The sequence below is a fragment of the Rattus norvegicus genome, chromosome 13 (genome assembly GCF_036323735.1).
Source record: "Rattus norvegicus strain BN/NHsdMcwi chromosome 13, GRCr8, whole genome shotgun sequence".
In the NCBI taxonomy this organism is placed as follows: Eukaryota; Metazoa; Chordata; class Mammalia; order Rodentia; family Muridae; genus Rattus; species Rattus norvegicus.
The window spans coordinates 70,795,517-70,821,109 of NC_086031.1; the positions used below are offsets into that span (position 1 = coordinate 70,795,517).

At 46.9% G+C, this 25,593-nt stretch overlaps 2 protein-coding genes across 15 annotated transcripts in view; one reads left to right on the forward strand and one right to left on the reverse strand.

Moving 5' to 3' along the window:
• Positions 1-11,278, forward strand: part of Tor1aip2 (torsin 1A interacting protein 2) — a 31,312-nt gene extending 20,034 nt beyond the window's left edge. For 4 of the 5 annotated variants that reach the window (XM_006250045.5, XM_039090736.2, XM_039090735.2 and 1 more), the window contains 4 exons: positions 2,367-2,543; positions 4,124-4,933; positions 6,309-6,410; positions 7,387-11,274. In XM_006250045.5, the coding sequence (XP_006250107.1) occupies positions 2,477-2,543; positions 4,124-4,933; positions 6,309-6,410; positions 7,387-8,144 (1,737 nt within the window). In that variant the 5' untranslated portion in view covers positions 2,367-2,476 and the 3' untranslated portion in view covers positions 8,145-11,274. 5 annotated transcript variants of the gene reach the window in all.
• Positions 11,279-17,612: 6,334 nt separating this feature from the next.
• Positions 17,613-25,593, reverse strand: part of Fam163a (family with sequence similarity 163, member A) — a 78,282-nt gene continuing 70,301 nt past the window's right edge. For 3 of the 10 annotated variants that reach the window (XM_039090971.2, XM_039090967.2, XM_008769671.4), the window contains 3 exons: positions 23,495-23,516; positions 21,958-22,072; positions 17,613-20,997 (listed from right to left, as the gene is read on the reverse strand). In XM_039090971.2, the coding sequence (XP_038946899.1) occupies positions 20,584-20,997; positions 21,958-22,050 (507 nt within the window). In that variant the 5' untranslated portion in view covers positions 22,051-22,072; positions 23,495-23,516 and the 3' untranslated portion in view covers positions 17,613-20,583. Of the gene's footprint in view, positions 20,998-21,957; positions 22,233-23,494; positions 23,517-25,593 lie in introns of all 10 variants that reach the window. The other 7 variants (XM_039090968.2, XM_008769670.4, XM_063272541.1 and 4 more) reach the window with 3 other exon arrangements.

Below are 25,593 nucleotides of genomic sequence, written 5' to 3' on the forward strand. Positions count from 1 at the left end.
TATGAGGCATAGCCTCAATTTTGTTTTTTGACATGACTTTCAGGTAGCTCAGGCTGGCCTAGAGCTTGCCATGTAACTCAGGATGGCCTCAAACTTGTGATCTTTCTGCCTCTTCCTCCCAAGTGCTAGGATTACAGGCCAAAGCCATACACCTGGCTTCTGCCACACTCTGTGACATTCCACACGAAAGTTGCTTCCTAATATGGGCTTGTCACTGCTCAAAAAGATTTGCATGATTCTGAAACGTCAGCCTCCAGATCGCTCAGATACCAGACCATATGACATTGTGAGTTGAGGGAAAAAACATGTTTGTCCCACTTCTGTTCCGAGGGAATGCTGTTTCAACCCTGTACAGAGGTGAGGGCTTGCTGCGGGGCTGACGTCAGTGAGCTTGTGAGGAGAAGCATATGCTGAGCCTTGGAGACATGTCTGTGGTCGTTCCTTTTTTCTTGCACTGTAGATGGAGGAGACATTTTGGGACATGCTAGTTGTCATAACGTTAGGACAGACTGTAATTGCAGGCGCTTTAAGTTTGATGGCAGATGAAATGCTAATGACCTAGGTTTTCCTCAGTGGTGGTTTTCCAGTCCATACTCCCTCCTCTACATGTTTTATTCACCGTAGATTATAATCATTTACTCAGTCTAGAACTTCCTGTAAATGGAATCGTTAGTGATGTTTTGAATGTGGTGCTAATGATGAAATCTAGGGCCGTGCACAGCTATACAAGTCTATGCTGAGCTATACTACAGCCTTGTTGTTATAATTCAGATACGAGAAAATTCTACCAAAGTCCTTTTACTGTTAAAATTCATTACTAGGAGGCTGGGTGTGGTAACACATACCTGTGATCTCAGCACTCAGGCAGGAGGATTGCCTCGACTGTATAGAAAGTTCTAGGCCTGCCAGAAATATGTACGAGCTGCTGTCTCAACAACAACAAAAGCAAAAAGAAACAACAAAGGAGGGAGATATCCTGGGAGCTAGGGGTGTAACTCAGCAGTAAAACACTTGCCAATTCTGGATGAGGTCTGTGTTCACACACATGCATACACACACGCGCGCGCGCACACACACACACACACACAAACACACACACACACACAAGCTGAAGTATCAAATACGAGCTTTAAAGAAGGGAAAGGAAAAGAAGGTCTTTAACTCTGAGACGCTTGTAAACAGTCAAACCATCAGAAAGTGGGTGTGTTCCATTTCTCCAGTCTCTCCAATGCATACGCCACAATCACTCATTTTCTTTAAAAAAAAAATTAATATTTATGTGTTCGCATTACATAATTCCGTATGTGGAGGTTGTGGCTCGAGGATAACCTGTGGAAGTTGGGGGTTTTTTCTTCACCATGGGGATCCTAGCGCTCATCTTAGGTTGGTTCTGTATTTTATTTTGCAATTTGGGGATTAAACCACTCTTAGGTGAGAGCTGTACCCCTGAGCCTGTCCCTAGCCCTTGGTTATCTGTTTTAGGGGCAAATGCTTTTATCTCACTCCTCACTCACTCTCCTCATAATTTAAGATATACTCTCAAACAATATGCACAGTTTTACTGTGCCCCGGCACTGACTGTGCTAGATAGATGAGGTCGAGATGGGTAACAGTTTTAAGATGTGAGAGCGCTGTGAAAAAGCTCAAAGAAAGCTGGCTTTATGTGCCTCTCAGGTAGGATTTCAAAAAGTGTAACACTTTACAAAGCTCTGTCACCTGTGTTGCTGTCTTTAACCCTTGACCTCTTTTTAAAACCCAGTGCAGGTCAGGTAACTTACTGAGCAAATGGTATTGAGCAGTAAGACCTTACAGTGGTGTGATTTCGACGGCCTACAAATGGCTCCTGACTCTGCTCCTCCTGAGGAGAGTTGTACGTATTTGTCCTCTCTGAACGTCACGAGGACATGCGTGAATGGTTCGGGGTCTCCCTGAGATCCCAAATGTGAGCTTGCATCTTCCGGCAGCACCTGAGCAGCTACCCATTCATAAGTGTTCGAGCACCTCTGCTCTGAGTGGCCTGAGGGAATGACACGGCCTGACACAGGCACAGTGACCGCCTCCACGTCCACTTTCAAGAGGGTTTCATGTCTTAATTCAAAGTACCCTAGGCTCCGGCTCACTTGGCCTTACACCCTTTTTATACTCCGATAAGTCTACTAGGGTGTTAGGGGATGGCCGCCTCTGTCCGAGACTAGTCCCGGGAGTTTTTCTTTCCATTGTCTGGGGTTGGGATATGAAAGCCAGAGAGAACAGCTTTTCTTAAGAGTTTAAGAAATAACACAAAAGAGATTCAAAGGGCTGGCACTGGCGTTTTGCCCTTGAATGGATAAAAAGTCGTTTAAATGTTTGTTTCCATTTTATTTTAGCCACTGTCGATATCCCTTGCTTCTTGCTTCCATGGGAAGCATGAGTCTATTGGAACTTGGGACAAGAAGAAATCAAGGTATCTCTACTACAGAGCCCAGACACTAAACACATGTCCCAAACTCTGAAGAGCCAGGACACAAACATGAGTGACAGTGGCTACAGGGATCCTGTGGAAGGTAAGAACTGGCCCTCACAGCCCCAAAGCCTGCTGCACGGAATGGGGCCGTGTTAAGGAAGAATGTCTCCAAGGACCAAAACCTTAAGTTTTGAAGTAAAATATAAGAATATTACCTTTTTGACATTTACTGAGTTTTACATAATATCAAGTAAGTATAAGAAAGATAAATGTTTTAGATGCCAGTAGTAAGGAATGATCATTTTTGCAAAATGCTGTCCATGGATCTCATAAAAAGATGGTAGACTCGTCTTTAGAGTGGTATTTATTAAAGAAAACTTGTCATTTAGAGGGCACCTTTCATAAAATGTAAAGTCTTCATCCTACTTTCAGAGGTGTATGTGTCTGTCTGTCTGTCTGAGAGTGAGTATGGGTATGTGTGAATCAGTCTGTGTGTTTGTGTGTGTTAGTATGTCTGCATGTATGTGGGTATGAATGTGTATGTATAAGAGTCTGTGTAGGTGTGTGTGAGTGTGAGTCTGTGTGTGTGTGTGTGTGTGTGTGTGTGTGATAGAATAGGCAAATGGGCAAATGGGAGATAGTTTATTGAGAAGAGAAGAGGCCATCAGTTGTCTTTTTAACATTGTGTTTGTTTCTTTGGTGTGTATGTGAGCTCAGCCGAAGGTCAGAGGGCAGCCTCAGGAGTTGGTTTCCTCCTCCTGCCATGCAGGTCTCACGGATGAAACGAGGCATCAGCCTGACAGAAAGCGCCTCGGTCTGCCCAGCCCTCTGTTAGACCTACTTTAAATTTTTCATTGAGGAAGTTTTAAATGTATAAAAGTAGAACCGTATAATGAGCCTCCATGGACTTCATGTCCAACTTCATCTGTTACCAACATAATCTGATCTTGCTGCTTGCCTTGGCAGGGGCTGTAGCTAACTAGTAAATATTTGCCCACTGTGCAGAAGTCCCTGCAGTCAATCCTACCTCTACAGAGGAAGCAAAATGAAGTTCATGAGGCAGCTTAGGAAAATACAAATGGCAAATATTTGGTGATGTTAAGAAATTACTCACTTTTAAATATGGTAAAAGTGTTATTCTTTTCTAACAATAAGTGTTATTTTTTTTTTCTAAAGAATCCTCATCTTTTTAGAGATGTATATCCTGGTATCTTAGCTACAAACATGAGATGTCTAGAACTTGGTGTGTTAATATGCTACAAGGGAAGGGAAAAGGGAGGGAGGAACACAGATAAGTGCGTATTTCTGTTGTTGTTGAGACATGGTCTGTCTCTGTAGACAAGCTAGCCTTGAACTCACGAGCCTCCTGTATCAGCCTCCCAAGTGCTGGAAATGCAGTAAGGACGTAAGGATGTGCCACCACCCTGATTAAGAGGCTGTATGTAGCCTAACTTTACTTACTCTTAAGTATGACTTTAGCCATTCCTTCCTGTTAGCTTTATTAGCACAGGCGGCTTGTTATACTGTTGCTAGGCAAGAGAAGTAAGGTGTAGAAAAAGTGGGTTGTAAATCATGAAAAAGAAGAGAGAGAGAGAGAGAGAAAGAGAGAGAGAGAGAGAAATTGCAGACCTTGTTTGCTGTGGAGGAAATGTTTAAGATAAAACATTTTTATCTCACCAGACTCTCAAAACGTTTTGGGAAATGATCCATCAGTAAACTCTCAAGCACAGGACCCCATAGTCACACCGAGTAACACTGTGGAAGCCCAGACCCTACATCCCACATCTGATCTTAAGGAAGACCATCATGAAATAGGGGCCAAAGGTCAGGAGCATGCAGACACAGGTGACAGGGCAGAAAGTTCTGAGGAACCAGCTTTGGAGAAACCTCCACTGGATAAAGCAGAACTGGAGAGGAGCCCGAGTTCTCAGGACACAGAGCAAAGGCATCACCCCTACTCGGAACATGTGGGCGGAGACACCCTGGTTCTGGATCCTAACTACTCTCAAAGCGACTTGGGAGGAAGAGCGGATGCACACCTGGAGAGCAGCTCTGCAGCCCCCACAGAGGGGGCAGGTGAGGGAGGTGAAGCAGGTGCACACCTGGAGAGCAGCTGTGCAGCCCTCCCAGTGGGAGCAGATGAGGGAGGAAGAGCGAATGCACACCTGGAGAGCAGCTCTGCAGCCCCCACAGAGGGGGCAGGTGAGGGAGGTGAAGCAGATGTACACCTAGAAAGCAGCTCTGCAGTCCCCCCAGAGGAGGCCCATCTGGAGAGCAGCTCTGCAGCCCCCTCAGAGGGGGCAGGTGAGGGAGGTGAAGCAGATGCACACCTGGAGAGCAGCTCTGCAGCCCCTTCAGAGGGGGCAGGTGAGGGAGGTGAAACTGCTCAGAACCTACTTGCTGTAGACTCTACCGATGCCCAGAGTCCCTGTCACTCCAGTGCAGGCCCAGGGAGCCAGGATTCACTGAGGAGAAGACTGCCTGTGACAGGTGAGAGAACCCTATGGACTGCTATTGCCCTGCTTATGTTGCCCCAAGAATGTGGTGGAAGTTATTCACAGCAGGGGGATGCTGGGCAGGTTTTTAGACTAGCTCAGTCACTGTATTAACTTGCTACCTACACATTTAAATTTTCCTTAGTTGTGTGTGTGCGTGTGTGCGCGCGTGCACGCAGTACTTAATGGATGTCAAAGGACAACTTACATCAGTCATGTGGCTCCTGGTTGTAGCAGACATCATTCCCCACCTAGCCATCATGATGGCCCAGATTGCATTTTTTAAGAAATGTATTTTATGTGTTTAGATGTTTTCCCTTCAAGTATGTCTGTGTACCATGTGCTTGCCTGTACTCAAGATAGTCAGAAGAGGATGTCAGATCACCTCAAACTGAATTACAGATGGTTGTGAGCCACCATGTGGGTGCTGGGGATTGAACCTTGGTCCTCTGGAAGAGCAAGAAGTGCTCTTAACCATTAATCATTCCTCCAGTCCCACAAATTACATTTTTAAATGTTGTTTTTATTCACTGTTTATATTCACACAATAAGATAAAAAAAGAGCACAACTTATGAAAAGGTCATATTCTTGTTTCTTATGAATTATGACTTCAAACTTTCAATTTTTTTGTCTTTTGGAAAACACAATATTATATAAATCAACAGGTGAGTGTGTATAAATCAGTGAGAACACATACACACAGGAAGACGCTTGGTTAGTTTTGTTGGTATGCTCTTGTTTTGAGATAATCTCACTCTGTAGGCCAAGCTGCCCTCAAACTCACAGTGATCCTCCTGCCTCAGCCTCCTGAGATCCAAGAGTGCAGGTGTGTAGCGTCACGCCCGGTACTTCAGTGCTCTGAAGAGCTCTGTCTGAGATGCCCATCTTCTGGTGCCAACGCCTGGTATCCATGTATTGACTGAGTTGATAATTTGCGTCCCCCTGCTAATGTCTGATATCTCATGTGGCTCGTGCGTTCCCATCACAGTAGTCTGTTCGGAGGCACTTAGCTCACTTCTCTCAGTGCATTTCTCTGGCATCCTACCCGTAGGAGCAACTTCATGAATAGAGTTTGAATGAGAAAGTGGATGGATGGATGAGTGACGAATGTGATTGGATGGACCCTTGTCCACTATACAATTCCACCATTGTAGAGGTTCATTGCAAGTAAAAAATAAAACCGCGTCTCAGATGCAGTGTTTGTGTGGGAAAGAACCTAATATGGTGAAAGGAACTGATCAGTGGTTTTGGTTTGCATTAAGGGGGATTAGCAAAAGTCTAGGCATCCTGTCGTCCTGTAACCGGGTAAGAGGTAAAAGATACTGCCCACTCCTCAGTGTTCTGTCTACCATGTTCCTTCTCCCTCTAGAGGCTGAAAGGCATGAAGAAGAGACACAGTTGGTGACGGAAAAGGAGGAGGTCGCACAGGAAACATTGAGAAAGACTGAGAAAAAGAGTCTCTGGACCTATGGTGAGAACAAACCTGATTTCCCACAGTTATTTACATCATTTGCAGATCCTTGAGGAAAATACATGGAAAACTGTGTTGTTTAAGCAGTTTTAATTTTAATTACACACACACACACACACACACACGCTTAATACATTCAGTAAAATAGAGCAATAAAATTTTAAAGTTTTTTCCTCCAGGGCTACTGTATGATATTTTGTTAAACACACAGAAATCCTCGTGGTCAGAGAATTTACTGCTTCTCCCTCTCTCCCACCCCACACAGCAGGAGACTAAGGGCCTTGTGCATGCCACTGAGCTACCGTGCTAGAGGCAGAAAACTCGGTGTAGAAAGTAAGAAACTACAGCTGCCTTTTGTCTTCTTTTGTTGAGGCAGGACTTGCCATGTAGTCCCGACTGGCCTGGGGTTCCCTGGGCAGCCCAGGCTAACTCAGACCCAGGGCAGGACTCATGCCTCAGCCTCCAGAAACTGCCCTTCCAGTTAGAGGCTTCTAACCTCTCAGAGTGCATGCTTAAGTTGTTGTTTCTTTTCCCCTTTGAGACCAAATCTCAACACATAAGGCAGGTGTCACATGTGGAGATTTCTAGGCCCTGCCACCCCGTCTGGGTCATTTTTAAGTTTTGATTACAGTGTTCTAGCTACTGTAGACTTGGAGACGGTGGAAGATCAAAAGGCATCATTGACTATGACAAAGCCTATAAATAATTTTGACACAGATAAGTATATCTCCAAATAGCTTCAAGAGATTAAAGAAGGTATTTCTGTTAGGCTTTTTGTTTTCTTCCTTGCTGTATAGACCAGACTGGCCTCAAACTCATGACAATCCTCCTGCCTCAGCTTCCATTAGAAGAGTCAGGCAAAGGAACTGGACAACGCAGTAACACTTGATAGAAATCTGTGTTTCATTTCTGTTTTCCACAACCATTGTTTCTGACTCTTGTTCCTCTCATTTTCTGGTGTCTTCTCATCTGGCAGGTTCCATGTTTCTTGGCTGCCTGATTGTGGCTGTGGTGCTAAGCTCTGTCAACAGCTACTATTCCTCCCCAGCTCAGCAGGTGCCACAGAACCCAGCTCTGGAGGCCTTCCTGGCTCAGTTTAGCCAACTGAGGGAGAAATTTCCAGGTCAGAGTGCCTTCCTGTGGCAGCGAGGGCGTAAGTTTCTCCAGAAGCACCTCAACGCCTCAAACCCCAGTGAGCCAGCCACCGTCATCTTCACAGCTGCTCGAGAGGGGAAGGAGACCCTCAAGTGCCTGAGCTACCACGTGGCCAATGCCTACACCTCTTCCCAGAAGGTAACTGCCGTCTCCATAGACGGAGCGGAGAGAGCCCTGCAGGACAGTGACACAGTCAAGCTGTTGGTTGACTTGGAGCTCAGCTATGGGTTTGAGAATGGCCACAAGGCTGCTGTAGTCCACCACTTCGAATCCCTTCCTGCGGGCTCCACCCTGATCTTCTACAAGTACTGTGACCACGAGAACGCCGCCTTTAAAGATGTGGCCCTTGTCCTGACCGTCCTGCTGGAGGAGGAAACGTTAGAAGCAAGTGTAAGCCCCAGGGAAACAGAAGAAAAAGTGAGGGATTTGCTCTGGGCCAAGTTCACCGACTCCGGAACTCCCAGCTCCTTCAGCCACATGGACTCAGACAAACTGAGTGGACTCTGGAGCCGTATCTCCCACCTCGTGCTGCCCGTGCAGCCCGTCAAGAACATAGAAGAGCGAGGCTGCCTTTTGTGAAGCCAGCCACCAAGGTGACATTGAAGGGCCAGGCCTGAGGGCTCTGTTGCAATGGGAGGAGGTGATTGGCACGTGAGAGGAAACAGCTGGTGCACGAGACTTTATGTTGGAAAAGAAGCCTTTTTTTCCTTTTACTTTTATAAAAACTTTCTAGTCTGAACTTTGATAAAACTAACAATTGGCCTGATGTTTTTCTTTGTCTTTTAAAGCCAATCAGGTTGATGTATGTATGGATCGTTTAGGTGTCCAGCCCATTGGTAGAATCGTTGCACAGGAAGTTCTGATTCTCCGGGAACTGCACTACCACTGCTGTCCTGCAAGGACTCTAACCGGCCACCAGGGCCATGTTTGGACCTGGACTAGGCGTAATTCCAATGATTTTAGAGGACACTTCTACCACATCTTAAGTTCTTTCTAAGATTCACTTTAATAATGCACTCGTGGGGTTGGTTGTATCTTACACAGATTTGCACTTTGACTAGGTGAAAACAGGAAATTACAGTTCAGCCCCCCCCAGACCTACCTAAGAACCTGGTGTGTGTATGCTTTTATTCCGTTAAGGAGCTGAGGTAGGAACAGCTGCTCTCAAACGAACAAACAAAAATGTTCCCAAGCATCAATGTAGAAATTGTTAGTAATCACCAGAAATAAAAAAATCCCAACTGGCGATATCATTTCTCTGTGCCTACCCGCGGCCCCTCCTCCCTATGAGAGCATGCCTGCCCTTGGCTGCTGCTGGTATTTTGGCTTCTCTGTTAAGATTTCGGTGGAACTGAGTTTCACCGAAAGGAAGTTTAAAAACCCTTGATGAAGTGAAAGCACATTCTAGAATAGGAAGTTGGATAGGAAGAAATGGCAGGGTTAGGAGTTGACCAGGGTTACAAAGACCTGCAGGTGAGCTAGCTACTCGAGGATGTCTGTTGGTCTTTCTGGCTTCCCCACTGGAATTTCACATTTGTCTGTGGTAAGAGTCTGAGTGCTGTTTCAGAAAAGACTTGAGTAATAGCAGCTGCTGCAGGAGGATGTTCTCCATAGGGGACAGGAAGAGGAATCATGGCCAGTGTCAGTTGTTAAGCTTCGTCCCATGATTTCAGACTGGGCCAATAGCTGTTGATCAGCACATGAACTCTGAAAGTAAAACGCTAGTAAAATGATCTTGACCCTCATCCATTACATGGGTGGGGAAAAAGCCCTTGGAACTTGGCACTCAGTTTTGGGTCATCTGCTGCTATGAGATCATGTATGTAGTTGAGACATTAAGCCACAGAGTCTAGAGGGATTTTAGGAAACACTAAGATTTCTATTGATAGTTAAAAGGATCACAGAGGCCCTCGTGAGAGGTAATCTGAAAATATTTACCATAAAATGGCTTTGGCCAGAGCCTTTGGTGTTAAGTAAGTTAATTATGGGGGCCCAGGTGAAGCAGTACGCATTTGGAATTTTGAAGGTATCCTGAAATAGACGTAAGAAAAAACCCTACACAAAATTTAAGCATGGTGAATGGGGTTTTACTGTTAAACCAGTGTAAAACACAGGGACTGTAGAAAAATCTGTCTGCCATATTTGATTTTTCTTTTTTCTTCTGTATTTCTAAACTCACTTGTTTCGAATGCTAGTGGCTTGTCATAGAGCCATGCTGGCCTGGTGCTTACCCTGTGGTGTAGGCTGACTTTGAACTTACAGTGATTTTTCCTACCTCGGCTTCCTGAGTGCTGAGGCTATAGGTGTGTACCGTTGTACTCAGCTCTTAGCTACTAACATTACATCACGTAAAGCCACGTCAGAAGGCGCCTTGCAGAGCTGCTGTGTTGGCCTTTGACCTGTGCTCCAGAGGAACTGTGGAGAGGACGCTAGAGGAACTGGTCAGCAGTATTTGTATACAGTCTGTGTCAGGGACTCAGGTCACAGGTGAACTAGGTAATCATTTCTTCATTAAAACTGTAAAACTACAGCCTTACAAAGTTTGCTGTTAACAAAAATTCAGGATATAATACATTCTAGAAATTTATTTTCATCTTTTTCCTATTTACCTTGTTAAAAAACACTTTTCCTCATACGTGCAATCAACTGAGACTCATCAGTTTTCTACACTGTTTCAAATCCTCCGGCCTTAACATTCATTCAAGGAGAGTGCCCTATCACTAAGCTGTATTCCCAGACCTTTAAAAAATAATTTTGAAAAAAACCCCAAAAAACAGTATATGTTTGTTTGGGGTCAGAACAAATGATTTTCTGTTTTTGATACAGAGTCTGTACATAGCCCAAAGTAGTAATTCTCAAGCCTTAGACTTTTACATAATGAGATTCTAGGAGTGTGCCGCCATACCAGCTCAGTGCAGTTACTTTTAAAACAAAAATATACTTTAAAATGTATACATATCTATTTTCAACTGAACACACACACACACACACACACACATACATACATAACACACACACACATACACATTGGTGGTGTTTTTGTTTTTTTGTTTTGTTTTGTTTTAAATAGGAATCCCTTCTTGAGTAATACCAAGTCTCTGAAACAAGCAGGGGAAATAGAAACTGTCTTTAGACTTGAGTCTCGCTTTCCCTTTCAGGTAAAATTTAGGGTTCTTAGGGTTCTTTTAGGTAGTTCTCAGAGATCATCAGAGAAGTTCTAGAGAGTTCTTATCCCTGAACTAATTTGAACAAATTTTATCTGGAAGTTCGGAGGCTTGGGGGAGGGTAGTGAGGATCAGTGCCCTTCCTGTCGGCCCACCCTAACAGTGCTGGCTGATGGAGGGGACAGCTTTGTCTCAAGGCCTTTGGTTCACATTCTCGTTTAAGGCCGGAGCACTGTGAGCACAGATGCTGGGTATGGCAGACAGATGTGAACACGAGAGAAATGCAGCAAAACGATGACCAGCAACACGCTTACATTCTCTATCAAGGATTTCTTAGCCCCAAGAATCCTGCCTTGATGTATTCACAAATTTAACGGCTTGTCAGACTTTTCAAGTCACCATAACTGCTTTTTTGCATTTGTTTCCATATTGATGATGTTGAATGTGCCTTATTCAAATCAACTGTCATTTACAATAAATTGCCTTGATTTTTCCTAGTTGCTTGATTTTTGACTAAAATTTCCAAAATAAAGAGTTTATGGAAATGGGCATGTGGTTGTTAATGGTGGGAAGAGTGAAAGGATTCTGGAAACATCAAGTGGTGTTGGCGGCTGTCGGGGAAGAGATGGGGTGTGGATGGTATGCTTGGAACCCTCTGGAACCCTGGGCAGTGTCTATGTAGAATTTTTTTCTCCCACCTGGCTCTCTTGACTAGGGGAAGAGTGAGCCCAGCCTTGGTGGTTGTTCCAAACATGAGGTGTGCTGACTTGGGATGTATTAAGTGTGGCTATCCAGCATCTTGTATGTTGGACAGCAGGAAGGTGGTTTGCATTTAAAATTTGAATTTCGAGGCTAGAGAGATGGTTTAATAAAGTGCTTGCTACACAAACACGAGGACCGGAGTTTGGATCCCCGTATACACATAATAAGTTGGGCTTCCTGCAGATGACTGAATCTTTACATCCTCTTCTGGCATCTGCAGTCTGCTGGGGCAGGCATACACTGACTTGTACACACATGCAAATAAATCTAAAAACTGCTCAGCAGCACATATCTGTAGATCCAGCTCTTGGGAAGGGAGAGATTTCTGGGGCTCCCTGACCAACCCACCCAGCTGAATCTATAAATTCCAGGTTGAACGAGAGACCCTCTCTAAGAAAGGTGGGATGCAATTGAAGACTTTCAACATGAATGTCTGATGCCTTGGGAGCACAAGCACCTGAGTTCAATCTCAACAACACCTGTTTTGTTTTTGTTTTTGTTTTTTTAATAAAAAAAAAAAAAAAAAAAAGCTGGGTGCAGTGGCACAGGCTTGTTACCCAGCATGGAGGAAGCAAGAGACACACAAGATATCTGGGGCTTTGATAGTCAGCCACCCTAACTACTTGACATGCTCCAGGTCTGTCTCAACAAGATGGACTGGGCCTGAGGAAGGACAGACAGACAGACAGACAGACACACACACACACACACACACACACACACACACACGAACAAAAGGAAAATTTGCTCTGAGAATGTTGCCGGCCTGAATTAGTGGGTAGAATTCTAAGACCCAGGCTTCAACCCCCTACTGCTCAGACTCTATTGCTGGGTCTCAGCTGTCTTCATCAGCTTGGATCAAAGTGTTTCTTGACTAATTTCCTATTTGATTCTTGTAATTTTGGAAATATATTTTCAAGAGTTAGCATATCTTAAGAGTCTGTCTAGGGGTTGGGGATTTAGCTCAGTGGTAGAGCGCTTGCCTAGGAAGCGCAAGGCCCTGGGTTCAGTCCCCAGCTCCGGAAAAAAAAAACAAAACAAAAAAAAAAAGAGTCTGTCTAACTACGGCACAGATGAGTCTGCTTGCTGAGAATGGGGCTCTTTTTTAAATATATTTTTTATTTACATTTCAAATGTTATTCCCTTTCCTGGTTTCCCATCCATAACCCCCCATCCCATCCCCCCCTTCTTCTATGAGGGTGTTCCCCTTTCCTAACAACCCCCCTTCCCACCTCCCTTTCCTGTCATTCCCCCACACTGGGGTGTCCCCTTCAGCTCCTTCAATCCTTTCTCTAATTCCTCCAACGGGGACTGAGAATGGGGCTTCTCAGACTCAGTACAATTATATACGGTAGTGAGCAGTGTGGTGGTAGTTTCATTTTTGAGTGTTTGAGTTAAAAGGGTAGAAAATTTACATATCTACCCTCAAACACAAACTGGGTAGTGGTCAAGTTTCTATATAACATATTCAAACTTGAGAAGATTAAATGCACCAACGAGGAAAACAAAAAACCCCCCTCAGCCCTCCTAATCAGATAGCTATCTGCAGACAGGCCAGCGGCGGTGATGCTGGGGGTGGTGGACGTGTAAACTGTCAGGCTGCAGGGATGATTTCAGTGGTTGAGACTGCTTTCTGCTCATCTAGCAGAAATCCTAGTTCAATTCCTAGCAAGCACAGCTGGGGCCTCACAAATGTCTAACTCCAGGGGACCTGTCACCAACACACACACACACACACACACACAAAAGTAAAATAATTTGTTTTTTAAAAAAAAGATGGGGGCTGGGGATTTAGCTCAGTGGTAGAGCGCTTACCTAGGAAGCACAAGGCCCTGGGTTCGGTCCCCAGCTCCGAAAAAAAGAACCAAAAAAAAAAAAAAAAAAAAAAAAAAAAGATGAATTGTCAATTTAGTAGCTATGGAATCTTTTCCTGAGATGTCATTTCGAGCTCTCATTTGGGTTGATGCTAAATCTGCAAACAACAAAAATAGAGAAGCTAGGGGCTGGAGAGATGGTTCGGGGCTTAGAGGTTCTTTCTGCTCTTGTAGAGGACCTATGTTAAAGAGAGATTGCTGGACAGAAGTCTGTGGGGGCAGTGAGAAGCGAAGTGGTGGTACGTGGACACTAACGGACCGCTTTTGCCCAGGGACCCTTAAGTTGTGGCCTGCTTGAGTCCTCTGCCACCCATCCCACAGCTCAGGACCTCAGTGTGCTCACAGCCTAGCGGGAAGGATCCCATCTCACAGCCTCGCACTCCCAGCTGGCTGCTTGTTTTCTCGTCTTCTGGCTGAGGTGCTCCATTGTGAACCCCCTTTTCCTTTTCATTTTTAATATGCTGCCTGCTCGGGTCTCCCCACGCCATCTCTCAGGGTAGGCTGCAAAGCTATCTTCTGACCTTTTCTTCCTTCAGGATGTACTTGAAGCCAGGCTTACCTTGGAAGTCCTCATGTGGGGAGAAGAGATAGCGACTCGTCTCGCCCTGCCTGCCTTTGAGCTTACAGAACCCCATTCTTCTGCCAGGACATGCAGAATAAACCTAGCTTAAAACTTGTTTTGTAGATGTAAATAAGGGAGTTCTAACTCGAATGGCTGAAGAGTTTTAGAGCCACAAGAAGCTTGGGAAGGCTACTGGTAATGACTGTTCAATTCCATGAGTAAGTTCACGCCTTGGAATCCTATGTACACTTCGAAATGGTTTAAAATACATGTTTTGTGTGACTTATCTTTTGCCACTACAAAAAAAATTACTTTGAATTCATTCAAACTGTGCTGCCTAGCCTTATTTTTTTCCTTTTAAGGTTATTAGCTTTTAAGGCATTAGCCGTTACCAGTTCCTGACTCATCCTCCTCAGCCCTAGGGCCGAGGGCAAGGGAAGAGGGATTCAGGTCAAGGAGGACTAGGGCCAGGGAGGTTCTCAGGAGCCAGAGGCTGGAGGTCTGGACCTTCTTTATCATTCTGGAACCCTTGGGTTTGGGGATGGAGTTCAGAGGACCTTCGAAGATGGTGAGGGTTCCAGTTTAGTTTTAAAATGTTTATTTGACTCAGAACATAGCCCTTCTGAGGAAAGCGCTCTTTTGTTAGTTTTAGGACTAAACACAATTCCCAATAGGTTGAAGAACCCTGAGTCAAGGCAGAGCCCCTAAGCCATCCCTATGTGCAGAAGTAGACACAGGTTTGCCGGAGGGCCCGGGCTGGAGCCTGAGATGCACCTGCTCAGACATGACAGAAGTGTGGCAGCCAAATGTTTCCCCTGGGCCTGGACCAAGCCTCCCTCAGGTGTGCTCATCTTTGGTAAAGGACCTCTTTGGGAGCTGGTACACCCAGGGTTGTGGGAATGATGTTTGTAGAAGGAGGTGGGACTTCTTCCTTGGTCCGGGCAAGGGTCTCGGCAGGATGGTATTGTCTACATTTCGGGAACAGTGCAGGGCTACTCAAAAGAAGAATCGGTAAGAAACCATCCCCTTAATCATCAGAAATGGGTTTGTCCTAAATATATCAACCTGTTTCCTAAGCAACTGTCCTTCGGTATATCAAAATACTTCTGAACAATAATGTCACAGATCGTCTACAGAGTATAAGCACTCCGTAGTGTTGGGACAAACCTTGAATAAACTCTGCCAGGCCCTGACTGAGGACCTCTCCCATCTCCTTAGCCTTTGAGCCTAAGGCTTGCTGAAATCCCCTGTCCCCCCCCCCCCCCCACTCCCTTTGCCAACTAAGTCTCCCACTATGACCTGCATCCAGATAGCCATAGCCCGGGCAAGTCAGTTTCTAAAGATAAAACAGACTTGTCTGGACAAACAACTCCAGGAGAGGAGAAACTGCAGGCTTGCATTTAACGTCCCAGTCCCCAGACTTCCCTTAGAAACCCCAAATATCTCCATCCCTTGGGTAGATGCCCCTTTCCTGCAGTGTCTGCTCCCCCATGCCCCACTGTTTGAAACAGACACCATCTGCTGAGGTCAGATAGGTCTCCTTTCTGTCTTCTGTTGCCTCAGAAATGGAGCACAGAGCCTGCATAAGGTACTGTTCTCCCTAGTTGGAGGGACTCCATCCCTGACTTTTGTTGTTTTTCTGGACTTTAGAGACCTGTTTCCCCTGAGTAGCTCTGGCTGTCCGAGAACTTGCTCAATAGACAAGAGGCTACCTTTGAACTCAGAGATCTGCCTGCCTAGGCCTCAAGAGTGCTGGGACCAAAGATTCTTACTCCCACTCCCCGCTGTATCCCTGGCTTCTTCCCTTCACAGACAAAGCCAGTTCTCTGCTATCTAGCTTCCAGAGCGGCCTTGCCTTCTCATCCGGTCCTCCCACCTGCGGTGCAGGGCGGTGCCTCTTTCTCCCACTTCCTTCTTCCCACTTAGGTCTGGACCGAGCCATGGCCTGAGGCCGGAAAAGGTCAGACTATCATGGAAAAGGGCTGAGCTCAGATGCTTGCCCCACTACGGGCCTGAGACAAAAACGGACTCGTGAAGGGCAGTCCGATCTTTTAGAGCACCCCCAGAGTGATGGGGGTATAGGGCCACAAAGATGTGCTTCAGGCTCGTTGGTTCTCAGAGGTGAATCACACTAGCAGAACAGAGGCCGGGGCTCCCCAAGGCAAAGCTGCGCACTTCCGTTGATACAACAGAAGGGGCCTTGGCAGGGCCAGAGGTCTCAACAACAGGATTGTCCTGGCCACCAGCTGCAGCCCACTCAGCTGTAGTCATAGCCCTGAGGTAGGGAGAGGTTCTCTTTCATACTCTTGTGTAACACTCATGCACACACGATGACTGCAGCCCTGACCTTTTGTTGTTTTTCTGGATTTTAGAGACCTGGTTCCTCTGAGTAGGTCTGGCTGTCCCGGAACTTGCTCAATAGATGAGGTTACCGTTGAATTCAGAGATCTGCCTGCCCAGGCCTCCGGAGTGCTGCGACTAAAGGCACAGTACTCCCACACTCTGCTGAATCTCCCTTCACAGTCAAAGCCAGTTCTCTGCTCTCTAGCTTCGGTTCCAGCTTTCTTGTCTTTGTAGTCTCTGTACAACTGTCTCCCTTCTTTCCCTTCCCATACAACGCGAGACTGATTGTCTAACACGGTTAAGTCTTCTGAGAAACAATGAGTTGACTCAAAGGTAGAGAGGAGGAGAAACTGCATTCCTGGAAAGTGAGGAGGATGGGGCCGAAGTCTGTACTGCCTCCCCCACCGCCCAGCGAATTCACCGTCCCGTCCCGGGCAGGGCACCTGTAAGAACTACCAAATAAGTACTGTGGAACTTGTGTCTTGGATTAAAATAAAAAAAAAAAATCACATCTTTTTTTTTAAATCTCTCCTACCAAGTAAGACTTTTATGCAAACATTTTAATAGCTTTTCCACCCAGTTAAATATTTGTTTACGCAAAGGCCCTGCTGTTTCCTGGAAATACAATGACCCTGAGCCATGAGTGGGCCCCTTTCTCCCTTGGAGCTGTGAGCCCTTCTCTCTTGTTCCTACAGTTCCTGTGCACTGATTCTTCTCAGAGAAGCCAATGGATTAGTTCTGTGAGGACCCCAAGTATTGGGGATAAGGTCGCCCCTTGACTGAGAACAGAAACCAAATGAGCTTCCTGTCTGGGTGAGTTCGTTCTTCAGAGTAGTAAAGTTCTGATCAGTGATAAGTTAGGTTTGCTTGCCCAAGCACTTCAGTTGGAATGGTGCTATCTTTTTTTTTTTTTAAATAAAGATTTATTTATTTATGAGTACACTGTAGCTGCCTTCAGACACACCAGAAGAGGGCATCAGATCCCATTACAGATGGCTGTGAACCACCATGTGGTTGCTGGGATTTGAACTCAGGACCTCTGGAAGAACAGTCAGTGCTCTTAACTGCTGAGCCATCTCTCCAGCCCCCTCGTGCTATCTTTCTCTACGACCCGGAACTTATTGCTAACACACTTAAACCCCCTTTCCCCAAGACACAGGAAGCGCTCCCAGGTTGTGAGGGCTGACCCCGCAGAGGTTTGCCTTGCAATAAAGTGAGAGCTTTGTTAATGTGTGAGCAGAAGAGGAGAGGACGTGAATAGATTTTGGATGTTTGGGGTGTTCAGATGAGTAAAACCATGCAGTTAACCCTCCCTGGATAAAGAACGGAAGGCCCTCTGGGGTTTCTACGTAAAATTCCTCCTTTATTTTGACAGTCACTTGGTTGTGTTCCAAGTTATCAAAGGTACAAGACAAGAAATCTGCAGCAGGAGAAGTGGAGTGATGTGGACAAAGGTGCTGGAGAGGATTGGCTAATCCCCGGGTCCCTGATTCCTTCTCTTCCTGTTTAGGGTTCAGTTTGAAGAGTGCACAAATTGTGTCTCATAGCACAGACTCGAGAGCTAACAGGACAGAATAGCGAGTTGGGTGAACCTTCTCTTCCCCCAGGATGGAGCTCATGATGCTACAGTGAAGAGTGAGGGGGCAGGTGACCTGTAACCTAGGGTGGAGCCTGCACCTTGAACAACATGGGCTGAAGGGAAGTGTGTGTTCCCCCTCCCCTTTGACACTTGGGATCCAGATTTTGACTTGTGGCTTAAGCTGAGAAACCTATAGGAGACACAAAGGCAAAGAGTGCTTTATACCCAGAGCCCCTAGTATAAAAGTGGCTTACATTTGGCTGGGTTCTCTTGGTTTACCCAAAGGCATTGGTATGACGACCTTGTTTTCTAGGGTGAAGCTGTGGGACCACAGGAGAGCAAGGCACTGGGCTGGTGGTGAGGAGGTGGGGAGAGCTGCCAGACCCAGGAGCAAGTCAAGGGGTTGCACGTGGCCCAGGACGGGCAGATGGTGGGACTGGGTGCCCTGGGGCTGCAGAGCCATCCCCCTCTGCACAGGGAGATGGAGACCATTAGTCCTCCTGCTGTGGCTTCCGGAGACAGAGCCGGCGTTTTGAGGTTGCTCAGTAGGGGGTTGAACAAATGTTTTGTTGTTCTTGTTGAGACCAGGGTCTCAGGTAGCCCAGGCTGACCTTGAACTAACTATGTAACCAAGGTTGACCTTGAGCAGTTCCTACCTTCCTCCCTCTACCTCCCGAGTATTAAGAGGTGTGCCTGCCATGCTGGGTTTAATGCAGCTTGGAGACTGAGCCCTGGGCTTTGTGCAGACCTGGCGAGAGCTCTATCAACTGACCTACAGCCTAGCCCCGACTTGCTTGCCCTTCACCAGCAATCGATTTGATTTTGTCTTCTAATTGCTTGGGCTTCCTCCCAGCACACCTGTTGTGGTTTCTAGCCCACGACAAATGTCCCTGTACCCAGGATCAGGCAGCTGGAGAGTCCAACCAGCCCTGCCAGGATGAAGGCAAGAGAAAAGGCTGGCGAGCAGGTCTAAGAAGTCTTGGATTTGTGGACTGTTAAGGGACATTCAGAGTCCATCGAGGCAAGCTTTGCTTTTCTGGAGAAAAAAAATGGATGTCTCAGTTTAGACACCTGACTCTCCCAGGGCTAAGGAATGGACAGAACATGAGCGGAGAGTGGGTCCTTAACCCCGAGTTCATTATTTACAGTTGGAGATGTGAGGTGCACCCTGCTCTTTGTCAGATCAACCAACCGACCAGCCAACCAGATTTCAGAACAACCAGCCCATCTCCCAGCCCACCCTCCATATCGTCGTGTGACTCTGGAATGTGCAGGCATTAATTAACACCCTTAGAACAGTGACCCTTGAACCACAGAGTAACTGGAGAACTTATAGTCATACTAAAACAAAACAACTAAACTAAGCAAAACGAAACAAACAAACAACAAAAACCCATAAGGCCACTGCTAGATATAAGTCGTAGGTGTTGGGACTTGAGACTAGAGTAAGACAGCAAAATGGCTCATCGCCATGAGTCTGGGAAGTAAGGGGCCAAAGGAGGGCAAGCAAGCTTAAAATCTAATTATTAAGACACAGCCAACCTTCAGGAGACCCCCAGATCTCAGGTGAGAAGGCCACATCTCCTGATGGGATAAAATGGTCCCGTTCATTATGTCACATCACAGATGGATGCGATAGCCTCTGGGGGAGCTTATGCAGGTGTGTGGGAACTTAACTGTTTCAGCATTGCCTCAGGTCCCTCCTCCTGGTTGCCATGGAGACTGGCCACTTTAAATGCCATTGGGTCCAGCTGCTAGAGGGTCAGATTGTCTTATGTGTTGGTTACCCTGGACCTTTCTGCTCTGCAGCTCCTGAAGGAGGCAAAGCCATATGGCAGTTGGTGGTGATAATATGACAGGGAACTCAGCCCCACCCCAGGAATGGGCGTCCCCACACCCTCAGGGGATGGAGTTGACATATGTGGCTAAGTATGGAGGGATGGGGACAACCAATGAGATTTATCTGTTCACTGGGCTTCTAGAACTATAGTGAGTAAAATCTGGGAAAGTTACTCTAGTAGGGGGCGTAACAAAGGACTTGAAGGGGAGACAGGTTATATAGACTCTTTTTGCTATAGTCCCCATAAACAGTCATGTGCTGTGGCACTTAGCATCAGTTTGATGCGTTTCACAAGGAGGGACTAGATAGCAGACATGGTGTTTCCAGAACTCAATGTTCCTGTGGGAACAGGCAACCCAAGTAAAAGACAGAGTATAAACTAGCCCACGGGTGCATTCCAGCAAGCAAACCCCGAGGGGCTCCCTTAATGCCTTTTTCTCTCTCCTCTCAAATTCTGGAATGTCTAGTCCTCACAGTTCCCTATGTGTCCATTTCTTCTAGGTCTGCCCACCTCATCTCCCAAGGTCTCTGGAAGCCTCCCTAACCCTTGCTTAACTTTCCCTGGTGTATCTTTACACAGCCCATCAAAGCAAAGGGTTTGGGCTTATTGGAAGGGGTCATATAGAGCTTTACTGTCAGAGAGAATATCCCCAGAGAGAATTGGGTGACACTGCAGACTTATCAGGTCCCCACCTCTGGGCCACAGGGCTGGAGACAGGTCCAGCCCTGGTCCTCAAGCATTTAATAGTTCACATCCTATAGTATCTCTGCTAGGGAAGCCGGAGAAACCGAAATGACTCCTGGGGGAGGGGAGCTATTGGAAGGGCCCCTCCCCCACTCCGTTGCTCCTGCTGGGACAGCCGTGTTGGGTGTGTGCAGATCAGGGTGAAAGGGTTATACATCTGTACTAATAGCCCTTGGATTAGTGAAGGCCTCATGCCCAGAACTTGGCCAGGTCACCGGGTAACTCTGGGGTGCTGCCAATTTGAGGGATGGGGTTCCCCCCTCTTTGTAGTATGTAGGGGCAAAGGAGAGCCTCTCGCCTCCACCCCCGTTGGGCACCATGTCAGCTGTCCGTATGTAAAAGGGGGTGCGGTAAGGGGAGCAAGTGGTACAGTGGCTGGCCACCCCACACGGCTGGCTGCAGGACTCGCTGGTGAGAGGTGCCAGGCTGCCTCTGCCGTCCAGGACTTGGGAGCTGCAGGCATTGCAGGTGGGGGCTCGGGGATGGAGGGAAAGGTCATGTTCCTCCGCTTCCTCTTCCTCCTCAGCTTCCTCATCATCTGTGCCCTTCTTGCAGCAGTAATACTGGGGGGAAGAAGAAAGGACGCTTAAGAGGCGGTCTAGCCCCCATCACTAGTGTACGCAGGAACAACCCTCCTCCACCTTTCACTGGGGACCTCATGGCAGCCACTTTGTTGGGGAAGGGAGATATACTCTAGTACTAGAGACCCTCCGTCATCCGACAAGCATTTACTCCCAGCTTTACCAGGCCAGCCCTTCTCCCTTTTTCCCAGTGTGGAGCAGAGAGGGAAGCACATATAGGAATGCAAGGCCAGGGTCAGAGGCTGCTAAGGCAGTTTCCAGTCTCCCAGGTGGTTGGTGACCTTCCTACTAATGCCACTGTGATGGTTTGCTTATGCTTGGCCCAGGGAGTGGCTCTATTAGAAGGTGTGGCCTTGTTGTAAGAAGTGTGTCACTGTGGGGGTGGGCTTGGAGACCCTCCTCCTAGCTGGCTGAGGATGCTCAGTCTGTTCCTGGCTTCCTGGGTGAAGATGAAGACCTCAGCTCCTCCTGCACCATGCCTGCCTGGATGCTGCCATGCTCCTGCCTTGATGATAATGGACTGAACCTCTGAACCTGTAAGCCAGCCCCAATTAAATGCTGTCCTTTATAAGGCTTGCATTGGTCATGGTGTCTGTTCACAGCAATAAGGCCCTATCTAAGACAGTAACCATCTCAGAGGTGAATGTGAGAGTCCTGAATCTTTCCAGGACATACTCTGGTGCCTCTGTGGGGTACAGAAAACGTGTGTGTGTGTGTGTGTGTGTGTGTGTGTGTGTGTGTGTGTGTGTGTGTGTGATGGCGGGCGAACAGCTTCATTCTGAACACGCTCAATTTTCAGCCTCCTTCACTTATACTTCATATTTTATGGCTTTGGATATTATTGTCTCCAAAGTGGGCCTCCAGTATTCTGCCCCCATCATACATAAGTGGTTTGCTGGTGCCAGTCCCCCCAGCCTCTGACCGTAGGCCCATGGTACTGACCTGGAGCCTACAGTAGCACAGGACAGCAATGATACAGAGGAGGATCACTGTAGCTAGGATTCCGCCAGTGATCACAACTGTTCCCGCTGTCATCCGCCCGGCGCCCCATCAAACTCTGCAAAGATGTATGCCGGTAAGTGAGGAGTAGTTGATCCACATTCTCTGCACAGCAGTGGACAGCAGGACAGGAGCTGAGTGGACCCAGGCCCGCATTGGTGTCCTGAAGGCAGAGGACTTGCTACGCTTAACCCAGAGAGGGGTGGGAGCCTCGGCTGCTGGAGGGAAAAGACAGGAGAGCGCTGACTGCTCCATTTCTCCTTGTGCCATTTGGTTTCTCTTTGCCTCCTCCTCCATTATTATTATTATTATTATTATTATTATTATTATTATTATTATTATTATTATATATGCATGTCTGTGTATATGTGGGTGAACATGTAAAGGCCAAAAGACAACCTTGGGTATTGCTCCTTAGAGGCTATTATTATCACCATCATATTATTATTATTATTGTTGTTGTTGTTGTTGTTGTTGTTTTTGTTTTGTTTTGTTTCGTTTTATTTTGAAACAGGGTTTCTCCAAGTCATCTCGCTGTCCTGGAACTGGCTCTGTAGCCCAGGCTAGCCTCTGCCACCTGCCTCTGCCAGACATGCAACCACCACCCAATCTTTTTTTTTTTTTTTTCATTTTTAGACAAAACCCTCTTACTAGCCCAGAACTTGCCAAGGAGACTAGGTTAGATGGCCAAGGAACCCCCAAAATTTGCCTGTTTTGGACTCTGTCATCCTAGGATTACAAATACCCATCATCCCATCTGGCTCTTTTCAGATGTGAGTTCTAGGGAGCAAACTCAGGTTCTCTTTGGAGACTGAACCCAGGTCCTTATGCCTGCAAAACAAGCCTTACTGCTCCTGCCCCATCTTCACCTCCTTCTTGGCTTCCTGCTCCCGTGGCTCCAAGACAGAATACGAGAAGGGCTTGGCCTGCTTAGGAGTTATGCTAAGTATTCCCTGTTTCCCACAATGCTGCAGGACTCCTCCCATTAACCTCTTTTTTTTTTTTTCTTTTTTTCGGAGCTGGGGACCGAACCCAGGGCCTTGCATTTGCTAGGCAAGCGCTCTACCACTGAGCTAAATCCCCAACCCCTTAACCTCTTGAGATAGCTACTCATGTTCTATGTATGAGGCACTGCCCTGAGGCTTTGACATGTTTGCCTGGAATTGCACCTAACCTGGCTGCCCCCAAAGCCAGGCTCTATATCACTTCTCTCTTGGGCACAAATATCACTGGCTACTGAAACTTTAGGGGCATGAGCTCAGAGGGAGCTGGCAGGCAGCCGTCAGAAAGAACTGACCTTGGTTCTTGAAACCAAATGAATAGGACAGAGGCAAGTTCTGGGTAAGGCCATTTGGGCCTTTGGCAGGCCAGTGAGAGGTGGTTTCTGAGCTTCCCAGGCATATGGGGACCCCACCCACACTCCTGCAGGACAGTGGGGGCTTGATGGCTTGAGGATGGAGGGAGGATTTCAAGGACTTACATTCAGTGACGGGAGCTATGACCTGTAAGACAACAAAAGAGACAGAGATATTGGGAAGAGAACGTTACTCCCAACACAGCACTTGGATGCCCGCTGTTATCTCAAACTCAACACACACAGGATAAAGGCATTATTTTGATCTACAGATGGATGCCCACCTCTAAGTTGTCAGTCTGTCATGATTCCACTACAACTGGGCTTGCCGAGGGCACTCTGCTTATCAAGCCATGAATCCTGTGTGGTCACCTGGACGAAGGGGTACCTATTCCTTCATTCAAAGGTACCACTTGCCCACCAGGTGCTCCCAGAAAGCCTGCTTCTTGTTGGGGTTGGTTTGGTGCTGCCATGTATTCAAATGCTAAATACTGGCCCCCAAGATCTGGTTGCCCTCCCCACGAGGAGATCCTTGAGTACACCAAATGATGCTATGTAACCTTCCTCCCCAAGTTAATTTGCCAATAAAAGGCTAAAGCCTGTGACTGGGCAGAAGATAGATATAGGCAGATAGAGAGAGGCCAAAGAGGAAAGATGAAGGAGAGAGGAGATGGGAGGAGGCAGTTAGGAGGAAATGGACCATGAGCATGTAGCCAGGAGGAACAGTAAGTAACAAGGGACATATGGCTGGGATATGAGTTAGAATAACCTCCAAATCTGCCCAATCTAGGCTTGCCTGAATTGTGTGTCTTTAATACAGGATAGTTAGAATTTTAATTCCTTTTACAGCTTCTACTTCATTTAGAGGTACCAGGCAGCCTCCCTGCTACCAACTTGACTGTGGGCCCGCAGTGTAGGCCTGGGCTAGCAGGAAGGCATCCCCTGTTCACCATCGCTAAGGAGTAGAAATGTGTATTTTAAAACAGTCTCGGGCTGGAGAGATGGTTCAGTGGTTAAGAGCACTAACTGCTCTTCTAAAGGTCCTAAGTTCAATTCCCAGTAACTACATGGTGGCTCACAACCATCTGTAATGAGATCAGATGCCTTCTTCTGGTGTGTCTGAAGACAGCTACAGTGTGTGTGTGTGTGTGTGTGTGTGTGTGTGTGTGTGTGTGTGTGTGTGTGTATAACGGTCTCTGGTGATTTATTCGCACACTAGTTTGATCAGAGTATTGGGTGTGGCAAACTGTTCTGTCAGAAGTATTGCAGATTCTTTTGATCTTCTTTGGTCTTCTGTCCCCTGGGCCAGTTCAGGCTGAACTGGTGGTGTACTGGCTTCCTTTCTAACCTTCCTGGGTTTGTGTGTGAGCCCCGTTCCTTCCACTGTCTTTGGGCCTTTCATCAGCCCTTCGTGTGCCTGCCCGTGACTCCAGCATCTGTCTGGCACTGCCTGAAAATAGATACATATTTTTAAGTTGACTAGCTTCTGCCAAAATAAGACTGGAAGAGTAGAATATAGGAAGGCTTTGCAATAGGACCCTGAACTTGGCAAGAGCTCAGGAATGGGGCAGCAAGAAAGGATGTGTAAGATTTGAATACATGGAGAAACATGATCACGTACCAGCAAAACCCTCAGGACTTCCTATCACCTCCAAAAGAGTAAAGGATAACTTATCCGGACACAGCTACGAAGTGCTACCCTCCCCAACTTTCCCAAATGCTCACCACCATCTAACTTATTCCCTCAGCTGAAGCTCCTACCCTAAATGGTAGTCCTGGCTCTTAGGAAATTTAGACTTTAGTGATGGGAAGAGACTCAGACACCTATGATACCTACCATAGACCAGGGGTGCAGGGCCAGAAGGAAGGGTTACTGATTACTGAGGAGGATGCCTCCTACAAGGTCTGAGAGGAATCCTGTAAGCTGAGAGGAGGTGGTGCTGATAGAGTGAAACAGTCCAGGGGGTTGAAAAACACAGGAGTGGGGGAAGGGGGGAAGAGGAGGAACAGGGAGGGGGGATGGCTGGTGAAACAAGGCCCTGAGAACTAAATACATCACAGAATGGGTAGGCATGAAGCAAACATGGTTTGTTGGAGTGAGGTTGATGAGCAGTGGGTAAAGATTATCCTTGTATTGTTCAAATGATGTCTATCCCCACAGAGAGTCAAGTACAGGCGGACTTTGGTTTCGTTCAGCGTTTTTGTAAACATTCTTCTCTAGCGTC